The sequence below is a fragment of the Prionailurus viverrinus genome, chromosome B3 (assembly GCF_022837055.1).
Source record: "Prionailurus viverrinus isolate Anna chromosome B3, UM_Priviv_1.0, whole genome shotgun sequence".
Taxonomy (NCBI): Eukaryota; Metazoa; Chordata; class Mammalia; order Carnivora; family Felidae; genus Prionailurus; species Prionailurus viverrinus.
The window spans coordinates 45,429,665-45,453,481 of NC_062566.1; the positions used below are offsets into that span (position 1 = coordinate 45,429,665).

Below are 23,817 nucleotides of genomic sequence, written 5' to 3' on the forward strand. Positions count from 1 at the left end.
TATATTATGTTAATAAATAACAAAATAATGCCACTCACACTCTGTTATATGTTAAAGTGGTCCCTGCTGGGAGATAAAGGGCTGGAATTTCCTGTGGCACATGGCGCTCATGTGTTAGCTTGTCAGACTCAGCTCTAGTCAGACCTATTCTGAAGTGAGGATTTAGCATTCTGGAGCATTCCTAAAGAATATTTCCAATGACAAGTAGCTTACAGTGCACTGAAGTCTTTTGGGGAGAAAGAGGAGAGGATTATCATACTGCAACAGCAGAATGTACTCACTTTCCCCATTAAATATTTCTGTTCTCCTTCCAAATTGCTTTCATGCTCCAGCCTGCTCTGTTCTAACATCAGACTGTCATCAGGTATAACCTCTGTCTTCCTTTCCTGTTAAGCTTCTAAAAATGTCCTCTTCTTGCCTCTTAATGCATCTCTTTTTGCCATCTTGAGTACTGTTATGGGACTGAAATGAGTCTGAAGTTCCATCACCATCACGCCACCCACAAGTAGTTTCCTAACAGGGTAAAATATGTATATGTTGTTTGACATGCTTGCAAAGCTCTGATTTTAAGAATAAAAGGGTTTTAGCCAGAGCCTTTCCCCTTTTCCTCAAGTTGTATATATGGGTTCACATCTATACATAGCGTTCATAGTCCATATGATTGGTAGTCACCCCAAGAGAGCCCATGGGAGGTCATGCCTTCACATATTTCTCTGGAAGGTCTTCAAATAAAAACATGGCAAAAGCAGGGTTTTTAGGGATCCTCAACAGGAAAGTTTCTGGACCTGATTTTATACCAATTGTCATCTACTCTCCAGGTTTCTTTTGCTGACAAAATATTTTTAATTACTGAGTATTGGCTATCTCCAAACAAGACAGATTCTTGGCCAAAATATTACCAAAAGGATCACAGATATTTGTATTTTTTGGTTCCATCTGTATATATGCATGCATGGCTGTACTTGTGACTGATTTGATATGATTTAATGAGAAGATTAAATTTACAAATTCTATAATTAAAGTCAACCAGTTTAGATAATATCCATTCATTAAATCATTTTGTCTTCTTTAAAACTTACCAGGGGCAGCAAGGCAGAAATCAGTATCTAGGGTGGTGCTATTTAAATATTTGTATTTCCTATTTGAATTAAGTTTTGCTAAACTAATTTTAACTTTACTAATTTTAATTTACTTTAAATTTATTTCTCTAAACTTTTTTTTCCCCAAATGCTAGTGATAAGGAAGAAAAGGGGCACCTGGGTGGCTCAGTTGGTTAAGGCTTAGACTCTTGACTTTGGCTCAGGCCATGATCTCTCTGTTCAGGAGTTTGAACTCTGCACTGGGCTCTAGGCTGTCAGCCTGAGATTTTCTCTCTCTCTCTCTCTTCCCCTCCCCCCCACTCAAAATAAATAAATTAAATTAAAAAAATAAGAAAAATCTAATCAAGGTTTTATCACTTCTTCTTTGCTTTCATTTTCCCCTTTTTCCCAAATGAGATATGGCTAAAGGATTTATAGTAGGAAGACAATAAGTGAAAAAATTAACTAAATATATACTTTTCATATAAGTAGATAATTTACTCTATTATGATATTGACATATACAAACTCATTTCTTTATTTTTAGAAAATTCCACTTTAACTTTATTTTCTTGATTGTAGTCTTACTACATTTTCCTCAAGGTAATTATGACCTACTACAGATTTCCACTTTCAAGTACTCCATTCAAAAATTTCCCCAAGAGATGTGATAATTGGCCAGGAATATATTAATTAGTCTTAAGGGAAAAAATTTATGCTTAAGTATATCATTCTCATTATAGATATTTGAGAGAACTAGGTACACAAAAATCAGCCCAAGTTGTGTCAAATTCCCAAATAGTACTCAGGAAATTACGTATATGATCTACTGGTATTTGAAGTCATGAATTAGAAAATATAGCTGATGTTCTGTTGTGGAATTTAAGGCCTACTGCATAGAGCATTTTTAAATGATTGAAAGATTGTTATTTTACTATCCAACATTGACTAGGAATGAGGGTTCAACTGTAAACGGGATTAAGCATTTTCTGACTCCTCGGAGCTTAATTTTAAGAGCAGTGTTTTTAAACTGCTAGCCCCAACTCATCAGAGAGGTTAATTTCCTCTCAGTGAACCAGACTTCCCTTCCCAAAAGAGTTTAGCTAAGACACTAGAGAGGGCTAACAAGAGCCCTGGCATCTTGGAAATAAATTTGTCTTCAGAAGATTTCAAGAGTTTGTTCATGTTGTCCTCCCTTCTTGTGGTAGTGAGAGGGGCTGAAGGAAAGAAGAAAATTGGTTTTAACCATGTTGATTGTCACTTTTGTTTGAAATCAAACAAATATTGGGGCGCCTGGGTGGCTCAGTTGGTTGAGTGTGTCTGACTTTGGCTCAGGTCATGATCTGACAGTTCATGAGTTCAAGTCCCATGTCAGGCTCTGTGCTGACAGCTCAGGGCCTGGAGCCCGCCTCAGATTCTGTGTTTCCCTCTCTCTCTATTTCTTCCCCACTTGGCCTCTATCTCTCTCTCTCTCAAAAATAAACAAACATTAAAAATAAATAAAATAAAACAAATATTAAAAACCCATCTACGCTAACATAAAGAACTGGTCAGAGAAGCGCACATTAACTGTGCTAGCCAGGCTTCAAGAGGACACCAGTAGTCCTTGCTTCTTGGAATTTATGTCCGTGAGCACTCCCTCCCACACTCAATAAACTGAACTGTGTGACCAATAAGACACTGTACAAGTGATGGAGCATAACTTCTCAGGCTAGGACAGAAAAGATACTGCAGTTTCTACCCTTCCCCTTGCAGTGCTTGCTCTGGGAAGAGGTAGCTGCTACATGTGAGAACAGTCAAGCAGTTTGTGAGGAGGTCTACACTGAGAATAACTGAGGCCTCCCACCAAAAGCCTGAAAAGGCTTGGGATAGCCATGTGAGTGAGCCACTGGGGAAACAGATTCTCCAGCCCAGCAAGCCTTCAGCAACTGCAGCCCTGGCCAATATCCTAACATGACCTCATAGGAAACCCCAACCAAGAAACTCCTCTCCCATAGAAACCATAAGAGATACTATGCATTTATTTATGGTTTAAAACACAAAGTTTTGACATAATTTGTTACAAAGCAATAAATAACTGATACGCTAATCCTAAACTTTATACTTTTTGGGTAACTGCCTGAAAGTTTCCCTTTTGCTATTTTGGTGTTATTGCAGGTGATCTCTTCATTTTATTCTTTATGCCCATCTAAGATATAAAGAAATGATCAGCTAGTGAAGTAGGCATGCTTTATGAGGGAGAGAAAGAGAATCCAATCTCCTGCCTTATATTTTCCAGAGGACTCATGTTCAAACAGGAAAAAAGAAAAATCACAAGACTCGAGCTGTACCAATCTCAACAGTTAAAGGCCAGCTATGCTCATAACAGCAGGGACCCTGAATTAAGTCAACAAAGAATTTCAATTCAGAGAGTATCTTAAAAGAAAAATGTGACAAAGCTCAGTATTTCACAGGAGGTCAGATGGTCAGGTTGCCCATCTGAACCCTTGGATTATTGGCACGCACTACTCACGGTTTTTTATTTCAATACCAAATTAATAACAGGACTATGTCAAATACTGCTAGAATTTTCTTGCTAGAGCTTCAGTCTGGGTAGAGAGAAAATGACCACAAAAATCTTTATTGCTATTTATAAATAGCCATGTAACAATTTAAAATATTTGCATAAGTGATGCTCCATCTCTTGGTTCTAAAAAACCAGGTCACTGGGCTTTTGGGAAATCATTTCCATTTACCTGGGATTCTGCTAAAGTTAAAAGACAGACTTAAAAACCACTGGACTTAATTTCAGAACACACATGGGGTGTGTTTGACAAATGGATCTGCTTGTGCTGCTAGTGAGGCCGCATCCACAGTGTAAGTTAATTTAGACCTGTTTCTACTGTGTGATTACTTTTTGAGTCAGAGATTTGGGAACCCAGAGAAAGTGGCAGGCTATTTAATTAGATTTTACTTGAATACACTCATTTCTGTCAAAGGAACACAGTATATTACTCAGGTCAACATATTTTAATTATCTTTTACTGAAATAGATTATAAGGTGAGTTAGTAGATGGTTAAAGGTTAAGGTGAATAATAGCATTACAAACACTCCTGAATGCCTATTTTTCCTTCCTGTTATTTTGAAGCTAAATATTTTAGTCAGCTTGTTCTAGATTAATTACACACAGTTTACCCTCTAGATCTACTCCAGAAATACAAAATAAGTAGTTACAACTTAATTTGCAGGGGGAGAGGTGCTACCAGAGAGGAGGAAACTACGAAATGCAGTTAGTGTAAATGTGAAAAGGGTTCTTTGCTTCCAAGTTTAGGTCATTTGAACTAACACTGATACTTTCCTTCACAGTGAAGATGAAAGGAGGCAAGAATCCCCTAAACGTCTAAAAAATACCATGTTTAGAAGGTGAAAAGCAAAGGGTAATAAGCTCATTTCTAGTTTCCATTTTATTTTCCTTTATGTTTGTGCCCACATGCCCACTGCCAGTTCACTGTGTAAGCAGGATTTATTCACCATCCCCACCTAGCCCAGTTTTTAATTTTAATGCTTTTCCTTTCTTATTTTGATTTCAGATTTTTGTAATAAAGTATTTTTTTCAACGTTTATTTATTTTTGAGACAGAGAGAGACAGAGCATGAACGGGGGAGGGTCAGATAGAGGGAGACACAGAATCCGAAACAGGCTCCAGGCTCTGAGCTGTCAGCACAGAGCCCGACGTGGGGCTCGAACCCATGGACCGCAAGATCATGACCTGAGCCGAAGTCGGCCACTTAACCGACTGAGCTACCCAGGCACCCCTTGATTTCAGATTTTTGTAAGAGATATCTAACATGTCCCAAATACCTTAGTGAATTCAATCTGCTGGAAGGCCCTGAGTGTACCAATTTTCAAGAGGATGATAAAGAGGGAGGAGGGGCAGGCAGCAGTAGGAAAGAAAGAACAGAACAGAGGGACGTGTGTCTTGTCCTTGTTTTCAACGGTTACTCTCAATGATCTCTATTTCCACAATGAATGCCATGGGAGACTTAATGTAATGTTTTTAGATTTTTTTAAAAAAAAAATTTTTTTTTTCAACGTTTATTTATTTTTGGGACAGAGAGAGACAGAGCATGAACGGGGGAGGGGCAGAGAGAGAGGGAGACACAGAATCGGAAACAGGCTCCAGGCTCTGAGCCATCAGCCCGGAGCCCGACGCGGGGCTCGAACTCACGAACCGCGAGATCGTGACCTGGCTGAAGTCGGACGCTTAACCGACTGCGCCACCCAGGCGCCCCTTTAGATTTTTTATTATGTAGCTTGAAAGTTGATTTTTATTAATCAGCCTGTGAAATCTGTTTGATGGCTAAAATTTGGTTCTGAGAGTTTTGCCATATGTTTTGTGTGCTATGCTTGCTAATGTAAAATAGATCATTATATATAAGAGTAGGTTATTATATATATTATTTGGTTAACAACTGAATCTCAAAGGCTTATCTAATAAAAGGCATCCTGATCAACTGAAGCTTTACTATGCTATTTTCCAAATACTAATATAAACAATTAAACTTATGAGTAATATACTTCAATATAGAATGTTCTGGAAACCATATAGAAAGTTTTGACAAAGTGCAACCTTTGGTCCTAATGAAGATGAAACTCATTCTGAATTATGTAGTTAACCTACACACAAATGCATATGTACAGAGTTCTGTCCACCTTGGATTTTCACCCAATGATTATTTACTGAGAACTTATACCTGCTACGTTTGTGCTAAGGATTGAACATGGTCAATATGGTCCCTCCCTCCAAAGAGTTCATAATGTCATGTAATTGAGAATGTCACTAGTAAGACCACTCATTCTACTTAAAAACAATGAAAATGTGTATTCTGTAAAACTTCTATCAAACATGGTCAACAGTTAAATATGTCAAAGTTTTGTTGAAATCACCAGTTAAAGTCATACTGATAAGATTAATAAAACATAAGTAAATGGTAAAGCTAGTTATCCACCTTCTATAGTATTTGGCTTTGCAGCATTTTATGGTACCAAGAAGCATTGGAGCACCTGGGTGGCTCAGTTGGTTAAGCCTCTGACTAGATTTCAGCTCAGGTCATGGTCTCACAGTTCATGGGATCAGGCCCTGTGTCAGTCTCTGTGATGACAGCACAGAGCCTGCTTGGGATTCTCTCTCTACCCCTGTCCTACACTCTCTCTCAAAATAAATGAAAAACATTAAAGCAACAACAACAACAACAACAACAACAACAGAGCATTAGCTGTTTCAGAATGCATTGAATTTTGTCCTACTCAAAGAAATAGTTAAATAAAGATATAAATATTAGAGGAAATTTATTTGCTTTTATTGGATTATGACTCCAAGGCAAAAAAAAAATGAAAATGGCTTGACATGAATGCAATATGTGTTTGTATTTTTCTTTTGAACAGGAGATTAAACAAAATAAGCAATTTTTCATTCTTTTGTAACAGAGGTTCATTTTCATTTATATTATTGAATACTCCATGGACTTTCCTTAACCTAAGAGTTATATTCCTTCTTGGCTGAGTCATCAATATCTTCCCTGTCATTTTTATCCTATTGAGTTTCATGCTACTGGACTTGACTTCCTCCTTTTATTTCCTTGAAAATTATGATTTTTTAAATTTTCTTCTTTTTCTTATTATTTTAATTTTTCTTATATTCTTCTTTTCTTATAAATTAAAACAATGATAATCTCAAAATTTAGCATGCAACAGAACCACCTGGAGGTCTTGTTTTAAAAACAGGCTGCTAGGGGGCCTGTGGGTGGCTTAAGCATCTGACTCTTGATTTCAGCTCAGGTCATGATCTCACACTGAGTGTGGAGCCTGCTTAAGATCTTCTCTCTCTCTCTGTTTTCCCCTGCCCCCTGGTTGTGTGCATGCTCTTGCTCTCTCTCTCTCTCTCTCTCAAAATGTAAATAAAATATAAATAAAAAATAAGAAAACACACTGCTGGGCCCCACCTTTTGAGAACCACCTGGCCTAGTGGATCAGGAAAACTTGAATACAAATAAATACACTTTGCTCTTGCCTTTATTTTTTGGGAGAGTGGGGGCAAATATAAAACATATCTTGTTCTTGCCTTTATTTTGGGGGATTGAGGTACAGATGTAACACATGATCTCTCAAATAAACTGTCCCATCTAAACTGATACATTAATCCAGAAATCTTATTTCAGTTTACAGAGGACTGATGTGAACTTCCACTGAAAATTCAAATTAATAGAACTGTTTATTTGCAGTAATGAGTACTGAGAATTAGTGATTTCAGTTTTGTTTTCACTTGTTCAGTAATCTAGATTTGGAATTCGCCATGAATATAGATTAATACAAATTGGTAGGATGTCACAGAAATGAAGGTGGGGCTAATAAACAGGGTATAACTGGAAGAAATTGTTTATAATTAATTAAGGAAGTATAGCTTGTACTTTATGGTAAATGTACCATCTTTTCTTACCACATGCAAATGCATGAACAACATACACATGTACACACACACTGAGTTTCTGTGGGTAAACCAAAGTATTTAGGTTTTTTTTCACAGCTATGATTATTAAACACTTCTAGAACTGTCACAACCACATGTGGTGAAAATAATTATTGGGAAATGTTCTTTTTTATATGAGACTGTATGAGGTTTGTGTGACTGTACTGAATTGTCAATGGAAATCAGCATTTTGAGAATGGAACATACAACTATGCTTTTGCCTGTTTGTAGACACAGGCTTATACTCCTGTGTGCATTCATTGGTCCAGAACATTTCTATTATGTGTCAGAGGAAGGGGAGAGCAAAAAATGAATAAGAGCTCAGGGCATAGTGAGTCATGTATTTATGAAGTGTAACACATGAACAAATGTTATAATTGGAAGTATTATGGGAGAATAGGGACCAAGTACTTATTTCTCTCTGAGAATGCCAGGGAAAACTTAAAATAATAAGAAATTCTGAAATTAATCCAGAAGACTACATGAGTCTTTGTTAGGGATGGCGATTAGGGAAAAGCTTGGGTAGGTATGGGGGGGCATTAGGCACAATGTCCTGAGGCAGGAACTTTTAAGAGGATTTCAGAGAAATTTCAAACATGTGGATGTAGCTATAGCATAAAACACTAGGGCTAAAACTAGGCACAGAAATAAGAGTAAGGTACTGGTCCAGGCTATACTAAGGAATGTGACCTTTATCCAGTGGTCAGGGAGGCATCTAGAAAGGAAGAACCCTGTCAATGAAAGTGAAAGCAGAAAATATGTGTATCTAAACAAGGACAATAGTGAGAAGCATAGAAAAGAAGATTATGGAGGAGAATTTAGACATAGAACTTATAGTATCTTATTTGCTAATTAGATGCAGAGGAGAGAAAGAAGTCAACCTTGACTACCCAATTTTTAGCTTAGGCAAATGGAATGATACTAATGCTATTTTATAATATCAGGAAAGTGAAAGTGTCCTCCAGTACTGTTTAACTGTTTCTGTGGTATTCTGGTAGTCATTCTTAAAGTACCTAAATCTTAACAAATAGCTTTTAGAATAGGAAAATGACTTATTAGTCATATGAAATAGAGGATAGAATTTTTTTTTTTCAGGTACAAGACATTGTCTGTTCCAAGCTAATATTTTCACAAATAAGTATTGTTATTTCTTTGAATCATTCAAAAGTCATGTTTCTTTTTTTTAATTAAAAATGTTTTTAATATTTATTTATTTTTGACAGAGAGACAGAGTGTGAGCAGGGGAGGGGCACAGAGAGAGGGTGACACAACCTGAAGGAGGCTCCAGGCACTGAGCTGTCAGTACAAAGACCAGCGCAGGGTTTGAACCCACGAACCTTGAGATCATGACCTGAGCTGAAGTTGGACACTTAACTGACTAAGCCACCCAGGCACCCCAAAAGTCATTGGCTTCTTGAAAAGAGTAATACTGAAAATTTTCAACAGGATGAGGGAAAGACGTGTGCTCTCTCTCCTTTGTTAAGAAACACTCACATCCCTGTTACTCATGGACCTTTGAAGAATGTTAGATAATGGAAAACAACAACAACAACAAATAGGTTGACTATTATTGCTGTAAGAAAAGGTTGACTATTATTGCCAGAGAGATCCTTTACAAAGTGCTTTCCATCTCTGCTCTATCCAGAGTCTTTGAAGTGTATAGGTACAGTATATATGGGCATAGTGTATAGGTATAGTTTTAATCTCTGTCATTCAAATAACATTCAGGAAGATTCAAAGTAGGAAGTAGTGGAAAAAAGAAATCCATTGTTTCTAGAGAGATTTTATTCAATGTAGAAATTAGTATGAAACTACTCTTCTCTACTAAAAAAATGAAGATCAAGATAAATTGACAACCAGTGGCTTGTGAGGGTAGACTTGAAAATCGGCAGAAAACTGCTGACAAGTGTACCAGAAAGGTGATAAGTGTGAAATAATGGTTTGAAGTAGACTAAGCACGAGGTAGAGCAGAAAGATGTTAAGTATGAGAATACCCTAAGAGAGGTTAGCAAAATTCATGGGGCAAGTCAGTTCTTCTGGTATAGTCAAGGTAGTCAACAAGACCAGTAACGATGTAACCATGCCTTTGTGTTCTCCTTGTCTTTGTGGCTACAATGTCAAGGGCAATGCCCTTAAATGCACAGGGTGGCCTGACATTTGGGTGAAGAGCAATAGAGATCATACTTTTTTCGAGAGAAGATCATAACAATAAATATGAAGGGAGTAAAGAACTTTCAGAAGGTACTCAACAGGCAAATATTTTAATTTATAAGTTAAGACAAGGTGGTGAAGGGAAAGTTTGAGGAAGAATTAGCAGCAATAGTTCGGCTTACTAGGACGATGAGCTGCTGAAAAATTACAAAAACAGGTTTGAGAATCTTCACCCATTGGTGAGATTCAACGTAACTTAGTAGCAGACAACCAAGGTCAGTAATAAAAAGGCAAAATATCCAGAACTATTGCTTTACTTTAACTACAGCATTTAATACTGGCCATATTCAGTGTGTGGTACACCAACCAGCTGGGTATCAGCTCAGATTACGTTAGAAATGAAGAGAATCCTGCCTCCCATAAAAGATCTACTCAAAGTCTGTGTTTTCCCAAGATTCCCAGGTAAGTACTGGGCAAACTAAAGTTTGAGGAGCATTGATATGAGAGACTTTACTAATGCCAGGTGAAAGATGATTCTGTGTTACATATTATAATTAATTTTATCTTGGCCTAAGTTATTAAAGTAAAACAGTAATTTTTAACCAATTTATTTTCAGTGACTTTTTCTATGCAAAGATTCATCTGAGAATGTGACCAATGCCTTAGGCACCCCTCTCCTAGCCTACCCCCTCCTAAATGTGGATACAAATTTCAGAACATGACTTGAAGACCAGCCACAAACCCCAATTTAAGACCAAGTATTTAAAAGAATCCCAAACATTCTTTTACAGAGCTATTAATTAGAAACCACCTGAATCCTTGTGGACCCAATCTACCATCTGGCTGTTATCTTGGGGCCTAGGAGGGTTTGCTCTTAATAAAGGCTGTGAAGACACAGACATATGTTATACAATCAGTACCCTGAACAGGACTGTCCTGATTTAAGAATTGGCAGGCAACCAAATCTGTGCATATCAACATGACAAACACAATGTCTGCAGTCAATAGGAATTACCAATTAAACATTTTAGTCACTAATAGTCATCTAAACATTTTGGTGTTATTATAAATCATTTCCAAGTTCTTGTTTACTAAATTATAATCCTTAAGGTTGTCATTATGGCTAGTATTTGTTGAGTATTATTTTGTAGGAAATTATTCCCCTTATCTCCATACCTCTGTGTCTTTTTATTTCTTCTTACAATAATTTATGGGGTAGGTATTTTTGCTGCTTGTTTACAAAGATGGAAAGTGAGGCTTATTGAGTTTAATAAATTGTCCAAAATCAGAGCTAAGAAGTTAATGGAAAGTAGCAGAATCTGAACCCAAACCTAGGTCTAAATTACTACAAAACCTATATTTTGTACCTGCCAGGGTAAAGACTCCAAGAGCTTTTAGAATAAATTATTTAGAAACAATTCCACAAAACCAACTTTGTTTCACCATGTTCCCCCTTCCTATGCTCTCTTTTCCAGAGAAAGATCATCTTTTTTTTTCTTTTTAATCATTTATTCTGGGTTCATTCAATAAATTATCACCATAGTGATCAAATGAATTACTGTTTATCAAGCTTGTAAGGTGATTAATGTCAAGGGTTAAAAAACAAAATAACTTGGCTCATACAGATTGAGTGAAGTTGGAGAAAAGATATTTGATTTTAAATTAGATTAATTCTTTTACAGCAGGTGACGAGTTCATGAAGAAAAGCAAAATGCTGCCAACAGCTACAGGTCAAAAAGTTCTATCTAACTGGCTCTTCTCTGTTGATCTGACTTCATCACAGGTTGCTCACAAGTTGGGCTCTGATGCTTTAGTCACAAGTCGAACTATGTAGCCCAAATTATTTAACGCCAACACAGAGTCTTTCTAGGTCAAGAGCTGGAAGCACTACTCCATAGTCAGTAAATTTTAACATTTTAGAAAGCAAGTAGGGCAAGTAAGAACATTACTATCAATGTGCAAAAAGCCTGCCAGATGAATGTTTTTAAGTACATGCCCTCTACTCTGCGAGGGGCTGTTAGTCTTCATTTTCTCTAGTGATTATTATTCATGCCACATTTTTAAAAAGGTACAGTCTTTTTCTTGAAGCCACTTATTAGACTGAAAGAGTGTAAAGGAAAAAGGGAGAGAAAGTGGACAGATTCACATGCATTTGTGAACACTTTCCTAGAGGTTTAAACTTTGAATGACCCATAAAGGAGATTGCTTTGAGACTCTGACAGATCTTTTCCCCTGTATAGAATAATAATGGCCCCCTCCTGTGAGCACAGTGCTTTCAAGTTTGCCAAGCACATTTAACCTATCATGCAATACTCACACCAACCTGGGGACTCTTATCACCTTTTTTATTGAAAAGAAAATCAAGGTTTGAAGAAGCACTAATTTCCAGGGTTGCCCAGCCCATGAGTGATAAAGCTTTCTAAAGGTGGGTTTCCCAGTCTCAGGTATCTTGTTGCCTCCCAACTAACAATACCACAAATGTTTACTTTGAACATGGTAGTTATTCTTGTCTCCAAGGTTGTTTCTATAGGATTATCTCATTTGCGATTCATTTCAAGAAAACAAACACACAGTGATGTTCAATGCATACAAAGGTTGAAAAAAAATCTTTGCACTCAAAAGTCTTCTCATCTGGTAGAAGAAGAAGTTGCATAAATCATTAACTGCAACCCAACATATTCCCTTACTATATTTACCATGCCTTCTTAAAAATATGTGTGAATGATCTTGGAGCTGATTTTTTTTTTAAATTTTTTTTTCAATGTTTATTTATTTTTGGGACAGAGAGAGACAGAGCATGAATGGGGGAGGGGCAGAGAGAGAGGGAGACACAGAATCAGAAACAGGCTCCAGGCTCTGAGCCATCAGCCCAGAGCCCGACGCAGGGCTCGAACTCACGGACCGCGAGATCGTGACCTGGCTGAAGTCAGACGCTTAACCGACTGTGCCACCCAGGCGCCCCTTGGAGCTGATTTTTGATGATACAATCTCAGCATTTGGGGATACTGTTCCTACACAAAATTATTAACCAAGCCTCTAATCAAAGTTACAGATGCTCTCCTTTAGCATTCCTATTTTCAATGTTGTTGCAAACAAACACCAAATTTTTGGTATTTTAAATTCTTTAACATAAACATTACTTTAGTGATCTTACAAAGTTTGAGATGACTGACAGACATTGGAGGAGAGTGGAAGAGTGTAAAGGATAAAAGAAGGGAGTACATGCTAGCTGAGGAACCTTAGTGGCCTAGTGTACTGGTGCTCCCCATTTGATTTAAGAGACTCTTGAATTTCAAAGAGAAAACTGAAGGAGATTGGTAGGAAAGGATGTAGTTGGTGGGAGGCAGGCACAGAAGTAGAGAGAACAAGGCTGACTAATACAATGGAGAAGAAACATCTTACTGAAGAATAAGGAGTTTGTGCCTCTCAACAGTCTGGTTTAATTTTAAAGACAGAAAACCTCTCTATTTGTGGGTGGGAGAGCTGGACTTTACCAGAAAACTGGATATTAAAATCTACTTTGTGCCTTCTTTTTCAAATAACAAAAACGTCTCTATGTTCCCTCTGTGTCCCCCAGCAACATGCTTACATTTTAGCAATGCTAAAAAAACAAAAATAAAAACAACAACATGATACAATGAGCATGAACTCTGTACCAGTCTTACCCTATTAATCTGTTCTTCATATTACAGCCAAAATGCTTTTTCTAAGTTGCAAATCTGAACAAGACATGTACTTCTGAAATCCTTTCATTATCTCTTATTTGTCTTCGCAGAGAGTTAAACTCCTCACCACATCCCACCAGGTCCTGTACGCTGGTCCCTGCTAGTTTTTCCAGCCTCTCTTCTTGCTATGTCTTGTTCATAGGGCCTGCTGAGTACAATTTTCGTGAACGTACCTTGTACTCACTCTAACTGCTAACAGTCTGTCCTCTGCCAGGACATGAAAGAGATGTTTCTTGCTCATCTCTTCCCAGAACTAACTCCTACTTATACTTCAGGTTTTGGTCAAGATAACACTTCCTCAGACTAAGTGCCTCTAGAAAGCCTACCTTGCTCCCATGTCCCAAATCTGATTTGGGTGCTTTTCCTCTAAACATTCTATCATCATTAGACTTGACCACCCCATACTTCTTGTGGCTACCCTCCATAATTTTGTTGAGGACAGGGACCGTGGCTGTCTTGTTCACTTCTATATACTCCACACTGAGTATAGTGATGGACATTTAGCAACTAGGAGTTCAAAATATACTGTTGAACAAAAATTTGCTACTCGACTATAAGTTCCTAGAGGACAGGAACTCTAGACTGGTTTCCAGTGTTCTAACTCTAACCATAGTGTGAGTGCTCAAAGGATATGGATAGAATTTTTAAACTTAGAGTTCTATTTTAAAGAGCTCTATTTCCCTTAGAAGATTTAGACTGACTGAGAGCAGAGTTCATGATAAATAGCTTTGCCATGGTCTTTTTAAAAACTGGTCAGATTCTAACTTTCATAACCATGGGTACAATTTCCAAGTCTACCTAGACAAATTGCTGGACTAATACTACTCACTCACGCCTTCAATACGGTCTGCTTTGGTAAATGAACTGCCACAAGGTATTCCTGCATCTGAGCATTGTCCTACAAGTGAAATACTTATTATGATCCTGCAACGTAGACAACTTGATTAAAAATGTATGCTTTTAGGGCTTTTAAAAGACTTTGAGATCTATATTTCCCAATAATGTAGAAATATGTTTTAGAACTAATCATTACAATGTTCTATTCCATCAGTTCTTTACATTTAAGATCAAGAAATTAACATCACAATTTACTTAAAACATGTGTTCAAAGAGGTATAAATATTCGTAATTACCTTCTAATGCATATTTCATATCCTGAGCAAAAAGGGTCCACATAATTTCAGCGCTTATTTTTCCCATGTTCAGCTCTTGAGGAAACCTAAAACCAAACACATATATTAGTGCATCGGAAAGAGAAATGTGCCTAAAAAACAGCTTTACATATATGCCACAGTAATTGTTATATACCTCATAGATACTTTTATTTATGAGATTTTTCTTTATAAACTTTCATAGGGAAAAAGCCACATACCAGAGTACAGAAATAAACACACTTATTTGGTGCTGGGAAAACAGACTCTGTAGCATTAGTACCAAAGCGGTGCTTGGGGCTCGTGATGGATGTCTTAGGCTATGTGTTTGTTTGCTCTAAAAAGCCCTTTAGTTTGGTCAAGCACTCTATTTTCATATAATTCAATTCTGAAGATAGGGCATATGATTCTGAGTCCCTGGTACTGCATAACAACAAAACAACACCTTGCATTCATCTGTTAGCCATTTTCCTTAAAGCAAGCTTGAGTGCTTCCACTCTCTATTTGCTTAAAATAAATTATCTCCAGAAAGGCTCCTCACTTCTTGTAAAATGGCCCACTGTGAACCCATTAATCAGGACTCTAGAATTTCCAAGCAACTCTGTGTTTTAGGTCAAATAGACTTTAGGACCAAGATTACTATGGCTGCTAAATACCCATTCTGTTTGGATGGGTTTTCAATCTTATGATAAAGCTCCTAGTAATATAAGCCCAACGAAGATAATGACTAAGTCTTTTCATTATACTGAAAACACCACATGCCAATATGTTAAGACTGAAAGTACTTTCTTTTCTCACAAATATTTAATATATACACGCATACAAAAATAATATATACTAAGAGACAAAAAAATACATTAAGGAACAAAAATAGCTCTCACATTCAATATGTTTTTGAGTTTAAATCAAAACAGAGTAACATTCCTGAATGGGATAGAAAGTGTTATCTGAGTTAATATGACCTCAATATGACCTCAAATAAGAAAAACACCACCACCAACAACACTGACACTACATAAGACTATTCTAGCCCCACTTGTCACCAAAAGTAGGCATGTTTCATCACATATTCCTTACCGACTGCCATCTATCAATTTGCCTAATAATGTCAATTGATATTTTAAAACTAACATGCAGAATCTGTACATTTATCAGTAAACTCAGAACACCTATGATACAAGAATATATAACCTAAATGTATACAAATTAGTTTTCAATATTAAATTTTACTCTATTGATATAAAAATAACTTTGGGCAAGTAATTTATTTCAACAGTTTTCATTCGTGGATAGCTACTAACATCACAATTTGTGGCATATTAATTTTTATGTAACAATTATGCAGTAACAAAATTGTAAGTAATATGACATAATGAGAATGCTTTAAACTCATAAAAGGAGGATATTAATTTTTTGAATCAAGAACAAAGAACATATTAACTCACTTTATAGTGTTCTGATATTTAAAAAAAGACGTAATACAAAAATAAAACTAACAAACAATATCTCTCACAAAAATACTTGCAAAATTCTCAGTAAAAAATGGCAAATTCAATCCTTCAATATATAAAAAGGGTAATACATCATGATCGAGAGAAGTTAATGTCCAAAATGCAATGTCAGTTCTACATTAAAAAAATGAATCAATGTAATTTATTATATCAACAGACTAAAGAGAAAAACATATTATCTCAATAGATCCAGAAAAAGTATCTGACAAAGCTCAACATTCATTCGTGATAAATAAACAAAAGCTCTGAAAATTAGAAAGTAGAGGGAACTCAACCTCATAAAGAGAATCTGCAAAAACCTACAACTAACATTTTAGTTAATAGTCTCAAGCTAAGATCAGAATTAAAGCAGTGATATTTACATTCACTACTTCTATTAAACATTATACTAGTGTTCCTAAAGATTGAAAAAGGCAAGAAAAAGAAATAAGACAAGAGGAAAATAGACATATAGCAAAAAGAAATAAAATTCTAGGGCAGACACATGATAATCTATGTGAAGAATCCTAAAAATAACCTAGAAAAAAGCTACTAATTTGGTTCAGAGGGTCACGGAATGTAAAGTCAATACACAAAATTATTTCTATATACTAGCAATGAACCACTGGAAATTGAAATTAAAATAATGGCATCATTCAAAATAGCAGAAAAATTTATCAAATACTTAGGTATAAATGTAAAAACATATGAACAAGATTTATAAGAAGAAAACTACAAAGTACTGAGGAGAGACACCAAATAAAACCTAAATGGAGAAATATATTATACTTAAGGATGGATATACTAGATATTGTTAGAATGTCCTTTTTTTCCAAATTGATTTATAGATTCAATGAATCTCAATCAGAATTCCAGCAGGATTTTTTTTGTGTGGAAACTGACAAAGTGACTGTAAAATTTAGTTGGCAAAGCAAAAGACTAAGAAGAACAAAAAATAATATAGATTTCAAGACAAAAGCCTTTGGGAGATAGGATTAGGAAGATGGTGGCATAGGAGGATGCCAGGCTCACCTCGTCCTGCTGATCGCTTTGATTCCACCCATATCTGCCTAAACAACCCAGAAAACTGCCAGGAGACTAGCTGAAGGGACTCCCTGGAGCCAAGCATAGACAAGAGGCCCATGGAAGAGGGTAGGAAGGGTGGAGAGGCAGTGCGTGCTACACGGACTGGTGGGAGGGAACTGGGGCAGTGGAGGGGCAGCCCTCCTGGCAAGGCAGAGCCCCAAAATTCTGGCTGGCAAAAGCGGAGGGGCTGGACTGCGTGATTTCTGACAGCCAGAGGGACTTAACATCGGGAGTGTTAAAAGTCAACACCTCTGCTCTTGGAGTGCGGGGAGAGCGAGAGGACACCAGGAGGGAGAGGTGTTGAGCCCTGGAAGGCAGAGCTCAGCTCAGTGGGGAACAAAGGCACTGGCAAGCACCATTTCCCTCTCCTATCCCCTAGCCAAAATTCCAAAGGGAACCAGTTCCCCTCACCGAGCTTGGCTGTACTGCACAAAAGCCCAACGCTGTGCTTCTGTGGATCCATCCCTCTGATGGGCCTGCTTCCCTCTGGGTGCTGTAGGGCCCCTCCCGCAGGGGACCACATACAGCAAAGCCAGCTAAGCCTGCCCCTCCCATCCCTGTGCACCTTGTGCATCCACCCCGGCTAATACGCCAGATCCCATAGAAGCAGCACCACAAGCCTGGCAGTGTGCAAGTAGCCCAGACAGGGGCCATCCCACTCCACAGTGAGTCCTGCCTCTGAGAAAGGGGAAGATAAGGTACACACCAGTCTGACTGTGGCCCCAGTGGTGGGCTGGGGGTAGATTTCAGGTATGACTGCAGCCCTGCCCACCAACACAAGTTACTCCAGACAACACAGGGGAAGTGCCCTGCAGTTTGGACTTATTGCAGGGACTACCAAAATGATAAAATGGAAGAATTGTCCTCAAAAGAAACTCTAGGAAATATCAACAGCTAACAAATTGATCTAAAATGATTTAAGCAATATAAAAGAACAAGGATTTAGAATAGTCATAAAATTAAACACTGGGCTTGAAAAAAGCATACAGGACATCGGAGAATCTATTGCTACAGAGATCAAGGGACTAAGAAATAATCACGAGGAGCTAAAAAAATGCTATAAATGAGGAGCAAAATAAAACGGAGGCAGCCACACCACAGATTGAAGAGGCAGAGGAGAGAATAGGTGAATTAGAAGATAAAATTATGGAAAAAGAGGAATCTGAGAAAAAGTGAGATAAAAAAAATCCAGGAGTATCACGGGAGAATTAGAAAACTAAGTGATGCATTCAAAGGGAACAATATCCGTATCATAGGAATTCCAGAAGAAGAAGAAGAGAGAGAAAGGGGCTGAAGGTATACTTGAACAAATCATAGCTGAGAACCTCCCTGATCTGGGGGAAAAAAGGCATTGAAATCCAAGAGGCACAGAGAACTCCCTTCAGACATAACTTGAATCAATCTTCTGCATGACATGTCATAGTGAAACTGGCAAAATACAGGGATAAAGAGAAAATTCTGAAAGCAGCTAGGGATAAACATGCTCTAACATATAAAGGGAGACCGATAAGACTAGTGACGGATCTCTCTACTGAAACTTGGTAGGCCAAGAAGGAATGGCAGGAAATCTTCAATGTGATGAACAGAAAAAATATGCAGCCGAGTATCATTTACCCAGCAAGTCTGTCATTCAGAATAGAAGGAGAGATACAGGTCTTCCCAAACAAACAAAAACTGAAGGAATTCGTCACCACTCAACCAGCCCTGCAAGAGATCCTAAGGGGGATTCTGTGAGTGAAATGTGGCAAGGACCACAAAGTACCAGAGCCATCACTACAAGCATGAAACCTACAGACTTCACAATGACTCTAAACCCATATCTTTCTATAATAACACTGAATGTAAAGGGACTAAATGCTCCAACCAAAAGATACAGGGTACCAGAATGGATAAAAAAACAAGACCCATCTATTTGCTGTCTACAGAGACTCATTTTAGACCTGAGGACACCTTTAGATTGAAAGTGAGGGGATGGAGAACTATCTATCATGCTACTGGAAGTCAAAAGAAAGCTGGAGTAGCCATACTTATATCAGACAAACTAGACTTTAAATTAAAGGCTGTAACAAGAGATGAAGAAGGGCATTATATAATAAGTACCGGGTCTATCCATCAGGAAGAGCTAACAATTATAAATGTCTATGTGCTGAATATGGGAGCCCCCAAATATATAAAACAATTAATCACAAACATAAGCAACCTTATTGATAAGAATGTGGTAATTGCAGGACTTTAATACCCCACTTACAACAATAGATAGATCATCTAGACAAAGGATCAATAAAGAAACAAGGGCCCTGAATGATACATTGGATCAGATGGACTTGACAGATATATTTAGAACTCTGCATCCCAAAGAAACAGAATATACTTTCTCCTCGAGTGCACATGGAACATTCTCCAAGATAGATCACATACTGGGTCACAAAACAGCCCTTCATAAGTGTAAAAGAAGTGACATCATACCATGCACACTTTCAGACCACAATGCTATGAAACTTGAAATCAACCACAGGAAAAAGTCTGGAAAACCTCCAAAAGCATGGAGATTAAAGAACACCCTACTAAAGAAGGAATGGGTCAACCAGACAATTAGAGAAGAAATTAAAAAAATATATGGAAACAAATGAAAATGAAAATACAATGATCCAAACACTTTGGGATGCAGCGAAGGCAGTCCTGAGAGGAAAATACATTACAATCCAGGCCTATCTAAAGAAACAAGAAAAATCCAAATACAAAATCTAACAGCACACCTAAAGGAAATAGAAGCAGAACAGCAAAGACACCCCAAACCCAGGAGAAGAAGAGAAATAATAAAGATCAGAGCAGAAATAAACAATATAGAGTCTAAAAAAACAATAGAGCAGATCAATGAAACCAAGAGTTGGTTTTTTGAAAAAAAAACAAAATTGATAAACCTCTAGCCAGGCTTCTCAGAAAGAAAAGGGAGATGACCCAAATAGATAAAATCATGAATGAAAATGGAATTATTACAACCAATCCCTCAGAAATACAAGCAATTATCAGGGAATACTATGAAAAATTATATGCCAACAAACTGGACAACTTGGAAGAAATGGACAAATTCCTAAGCTCCCACACACTTCTAAAACTCAAACAGGAAGAAATAGAAAACTTGAACAGACCAATAACCAGCAAAGAAATTGAATCAGTTATCAAAAATCTCCCAAAAAATAAGAGTCCAGGACCAGATGGCTTCCCAGGGGAATTCTATGAGACATTTAAAGCAGACATAATACCTATCCTCAAGCTGTTCCAAAGATAGAAAGGGAAGGAAAACTTCCAGACTCATTCTATGAAGCCAGCATTAGTTTGATTCCCAAACCAGACAACAAAAAACATAACTACAGGCCAATATCTCTGTTGAATATGCCTGCAAAAATTCTCAACAAGATACTAGCAAATTAAATTCAATAGCATATAAAAAGAATTATACACCATGATCAAGTGGGATTCATTCCTGGGCTAAAGGGCTGGTTCAACGTTTGCAAAGCAATCAATGTGATACATCACATTAAAAATAAAAGATAAGAACCATATGATCCTGTCAATCGATGCAGAAAAAGCATTGGACAAAATTCAGCATCCTTTCTTAATAAAAACCCTCGAGAAAGTCGGGATAGAAGGAACATACTTAAACATCATAAAAACGATTTATGAAAAGCCCACAGCTAACATCATCCTCATTGGGGAAAAACTGAGAGCTTTCCCCCTGAGATCAGGAACATGACAGGGATGTCCACTCTCACCGCTGTTGTTTAATATAGGGTTGGAAGTTCTAGCAACAGCAATCAGACAACAAAAGGAAATCAAAGGCATCAAAATTGGCGAAGATGAAGTCAAGCTTTCACTTTTTGCAGATGGCATGATATTATACATGGAAAACCTGATAGACCGCACTAAAAGTCTGCTAGAACTGATACATGAATTCAGCAAAGTCGCAGGATACAAAATCAATGTACAGAAATCAGTTGCATTCTTATATACTAATAATGAAGTAACAGAAAGACAAATAAAGAAACTGGTCCCATTCACAATTGCACCAAGAAGCATAAAATACCTAGGAATCAATCTAACCAAAGATGTAAAAGATCTGTATGCTGAAAACTATAGAAAGCTTATGAAAGAAATTGAAGAAGATACAAAGAAATAGAAAGACATTCTATGCTCATGGATTGGAAGAATAAATATTGTTAAAATGTCAATACTACCCAAAGCAATCTATGCATTCAATGCAATCCCAATCAAAATTGCACGAGCATTCTTCTCAAAGCTAGAACCAGCAATCCTAAAATTTGTATGGAACCACAAAAGATCCTGAATAGCCAAAGTAATATCAAAGAAGAAGACTAAAGTGGGAGGCATCATGATCCCAGATTTTAGCCTTTACTACAAAGATGTAATAATCAAGACAGCATGGTATTGGCACAAAAACAGACACATAGACCAATGGAATAGAATAGAGACTCCAGAATTGGACCCACAGGTGTATGGCCAACTAATCTTTGACAAAGCAGGAAATAATATCCAATGGAAAAAAGAGACTCTTTAACAAATGGTGGTGGGAGAACTGGACAGCAACATGCAGAACAATGAAACTAGACGACTTTCTTACACCATTCAAAAAAATAAACTCAAAAATGGATAAAGGATCTGAATGTGAGACAGAAAACCACGAAAACCCTAGAGGAGAAAGAAGAAAAAAATACCTCTCTGATTCAGCTGCAACAATTTCTTACTTGACACATCCCCAAAGTCTAGGGAATTAAAAGCAAAAATGAACTATTGGGACCTCCTCAAGATAAAAAGCTTCTGCACTGCAAAGGAAACAATCAACAAAACTAAAAGGCAACCAACGGAATGGGAAAAGATATTTGCAAATGACATATCGGACAAAGGGCTAGTATCCAGAATCTATAAAGAGCTCACCAAACTCCACACCCGAAAAACAAAGAATCCAGTGAAGAAATGGGCAGAAAACATGAATAGACACTTCTCTAAAGAAGACATCCGGATGGCCAACAGGCACATGAAAAGATGCTCAACATCGCTCCTCATCAGGGAAATACAAATCAAAACCACACTGAGATACCACTTCATGCCAGTCAGAGTGGCTAAAATGAACAAATCAGGAGACTATAGATGCTGGAGAGGATATGAAGAAATGGGAACCCTCTTGCACTGTTGATGGGAATGCAAACTGGTGCAGCCGCTCTGGAAAAGAGTGTGGAGGTTCCTCAAAAAATTAAAAATAGATCTACCCTATGACCCAGCAATAGCACTTCTAGGAATTTACCCAAGGGATACAGAAGTGCTGATGCATGGGGGCATTTGTACCCCAATGTTTACAGAAGCACTTTTAACAATAGCCAAATTATGGAAAGAGCCTAAATGTCCATCAACTGATGAATGGATAAAGAAATTGTGGTTTATATACACAATGGAATACTACGTGGCAATAAGAATGAAATATGGCCTTTTGTAGCAACATGGGTGGAACTGGACAGTGTTATGCTAAGTGAAATAAGTTATACGGAGAAAGACAGATACCATATGTTTTCACTCTTATGTGGATCCTGAGAAACTTAACAGAAGACCATGGGGGAGGGAAAGGGGGTAAAAAAAGTTAGAGAGGGAGGGAGCCAAACCATAAGAGACTCTTAAAAAATGAGAATAAACTGAGGGTTGATGGGGGGTAGGAGGGAGGGGAAGGTCGGTGATGGGCATTGAGGAGGGCACCTGTTGGGATGAGCACTGGGTGTTGTATGGAAACCGATTTGACAGTAAATTTCATATTAAAAAATAATTTAAAAAAACCCAGAGCATTTACATCTCCATGTCTTCACAGCTTACAATGAAATATAGTAGTAATTAAGACAGTCCATCTTCAAATACAAGGTTAATTAATTTTCAATAAGATATTATGGTAATTAAATAGGGAAAGGGTAGCTTCAACAAGTTGTGCTGGGTAACTGGATATCCATATGCAAAAAAATAAAGAGACCTCGACCCATACTTCACAACATATAAAAAATTACCTCAAAATGGACCACCTACCTAAATATAAATATACCTACCTAAATATAAAACCTTAAACTATAAAACTTCTAAAAGAAATAGTAAAAAATCTTTATGAGTTTGCATTAGGCAGTGGTTGCTTATATGTGAGGCAAAAATCAAAGCATACTCATAAATTAGACTTCATGAAAATTAAAGTCTGTTTTTTAGAAGGTACTGTTGAGAAAATAAAAAGATATGCAACAATATAGGAGAAAACAGTTTGTAAGACACATATATGATAAAGGAATTTTACCCAGAATATATAAATTACTCTCTAATATCAATAATTTTAAAAAAATGGGCAAAGGATTTCAAAGACACTTCAGCAAGGAAAGTAATTAGATGAAAAATAAGCACATGACAATGTGCTCAACATTAGCCTTTAGGTACTTTCAAATTAAAACTATAATGTGATACCACTATATGTCTACTAGAACAGCTTGAAAACAAAAGAAACAGAACAAAAGCTGACAATACCAAAGGCTAGCAACGTTGTAGAGGAGCTAGAATGTGGATACATTTTGGCTGACAAAATGTTAGAATCAG

At 37.2% G+C, this 23,817-nt stretch overlaps 1 protein-coding gene across 1 annotated transcript in view; it reads right to left on the minus strand.

Annotated features, from left to right (window-relative positions):
- The window catches only part of UNC13C (unc-13 homolog C), a 606,187-nt gene that overhangs the window by 174,325 nt on the left and 408,045 nt on the right, over positions 1-23,817 (minus strand). The window contains exon 22 of the mRNA XM_047864534.1: positions 14,594-14,679. Within this exon, the coding sequence (XP_047720490.1) occupies positions 14,594-14,679 (86 nt within the window). The remainder of the gene's footprint in view (positions 1-14,593; positions 14,680-23,817) is intronic.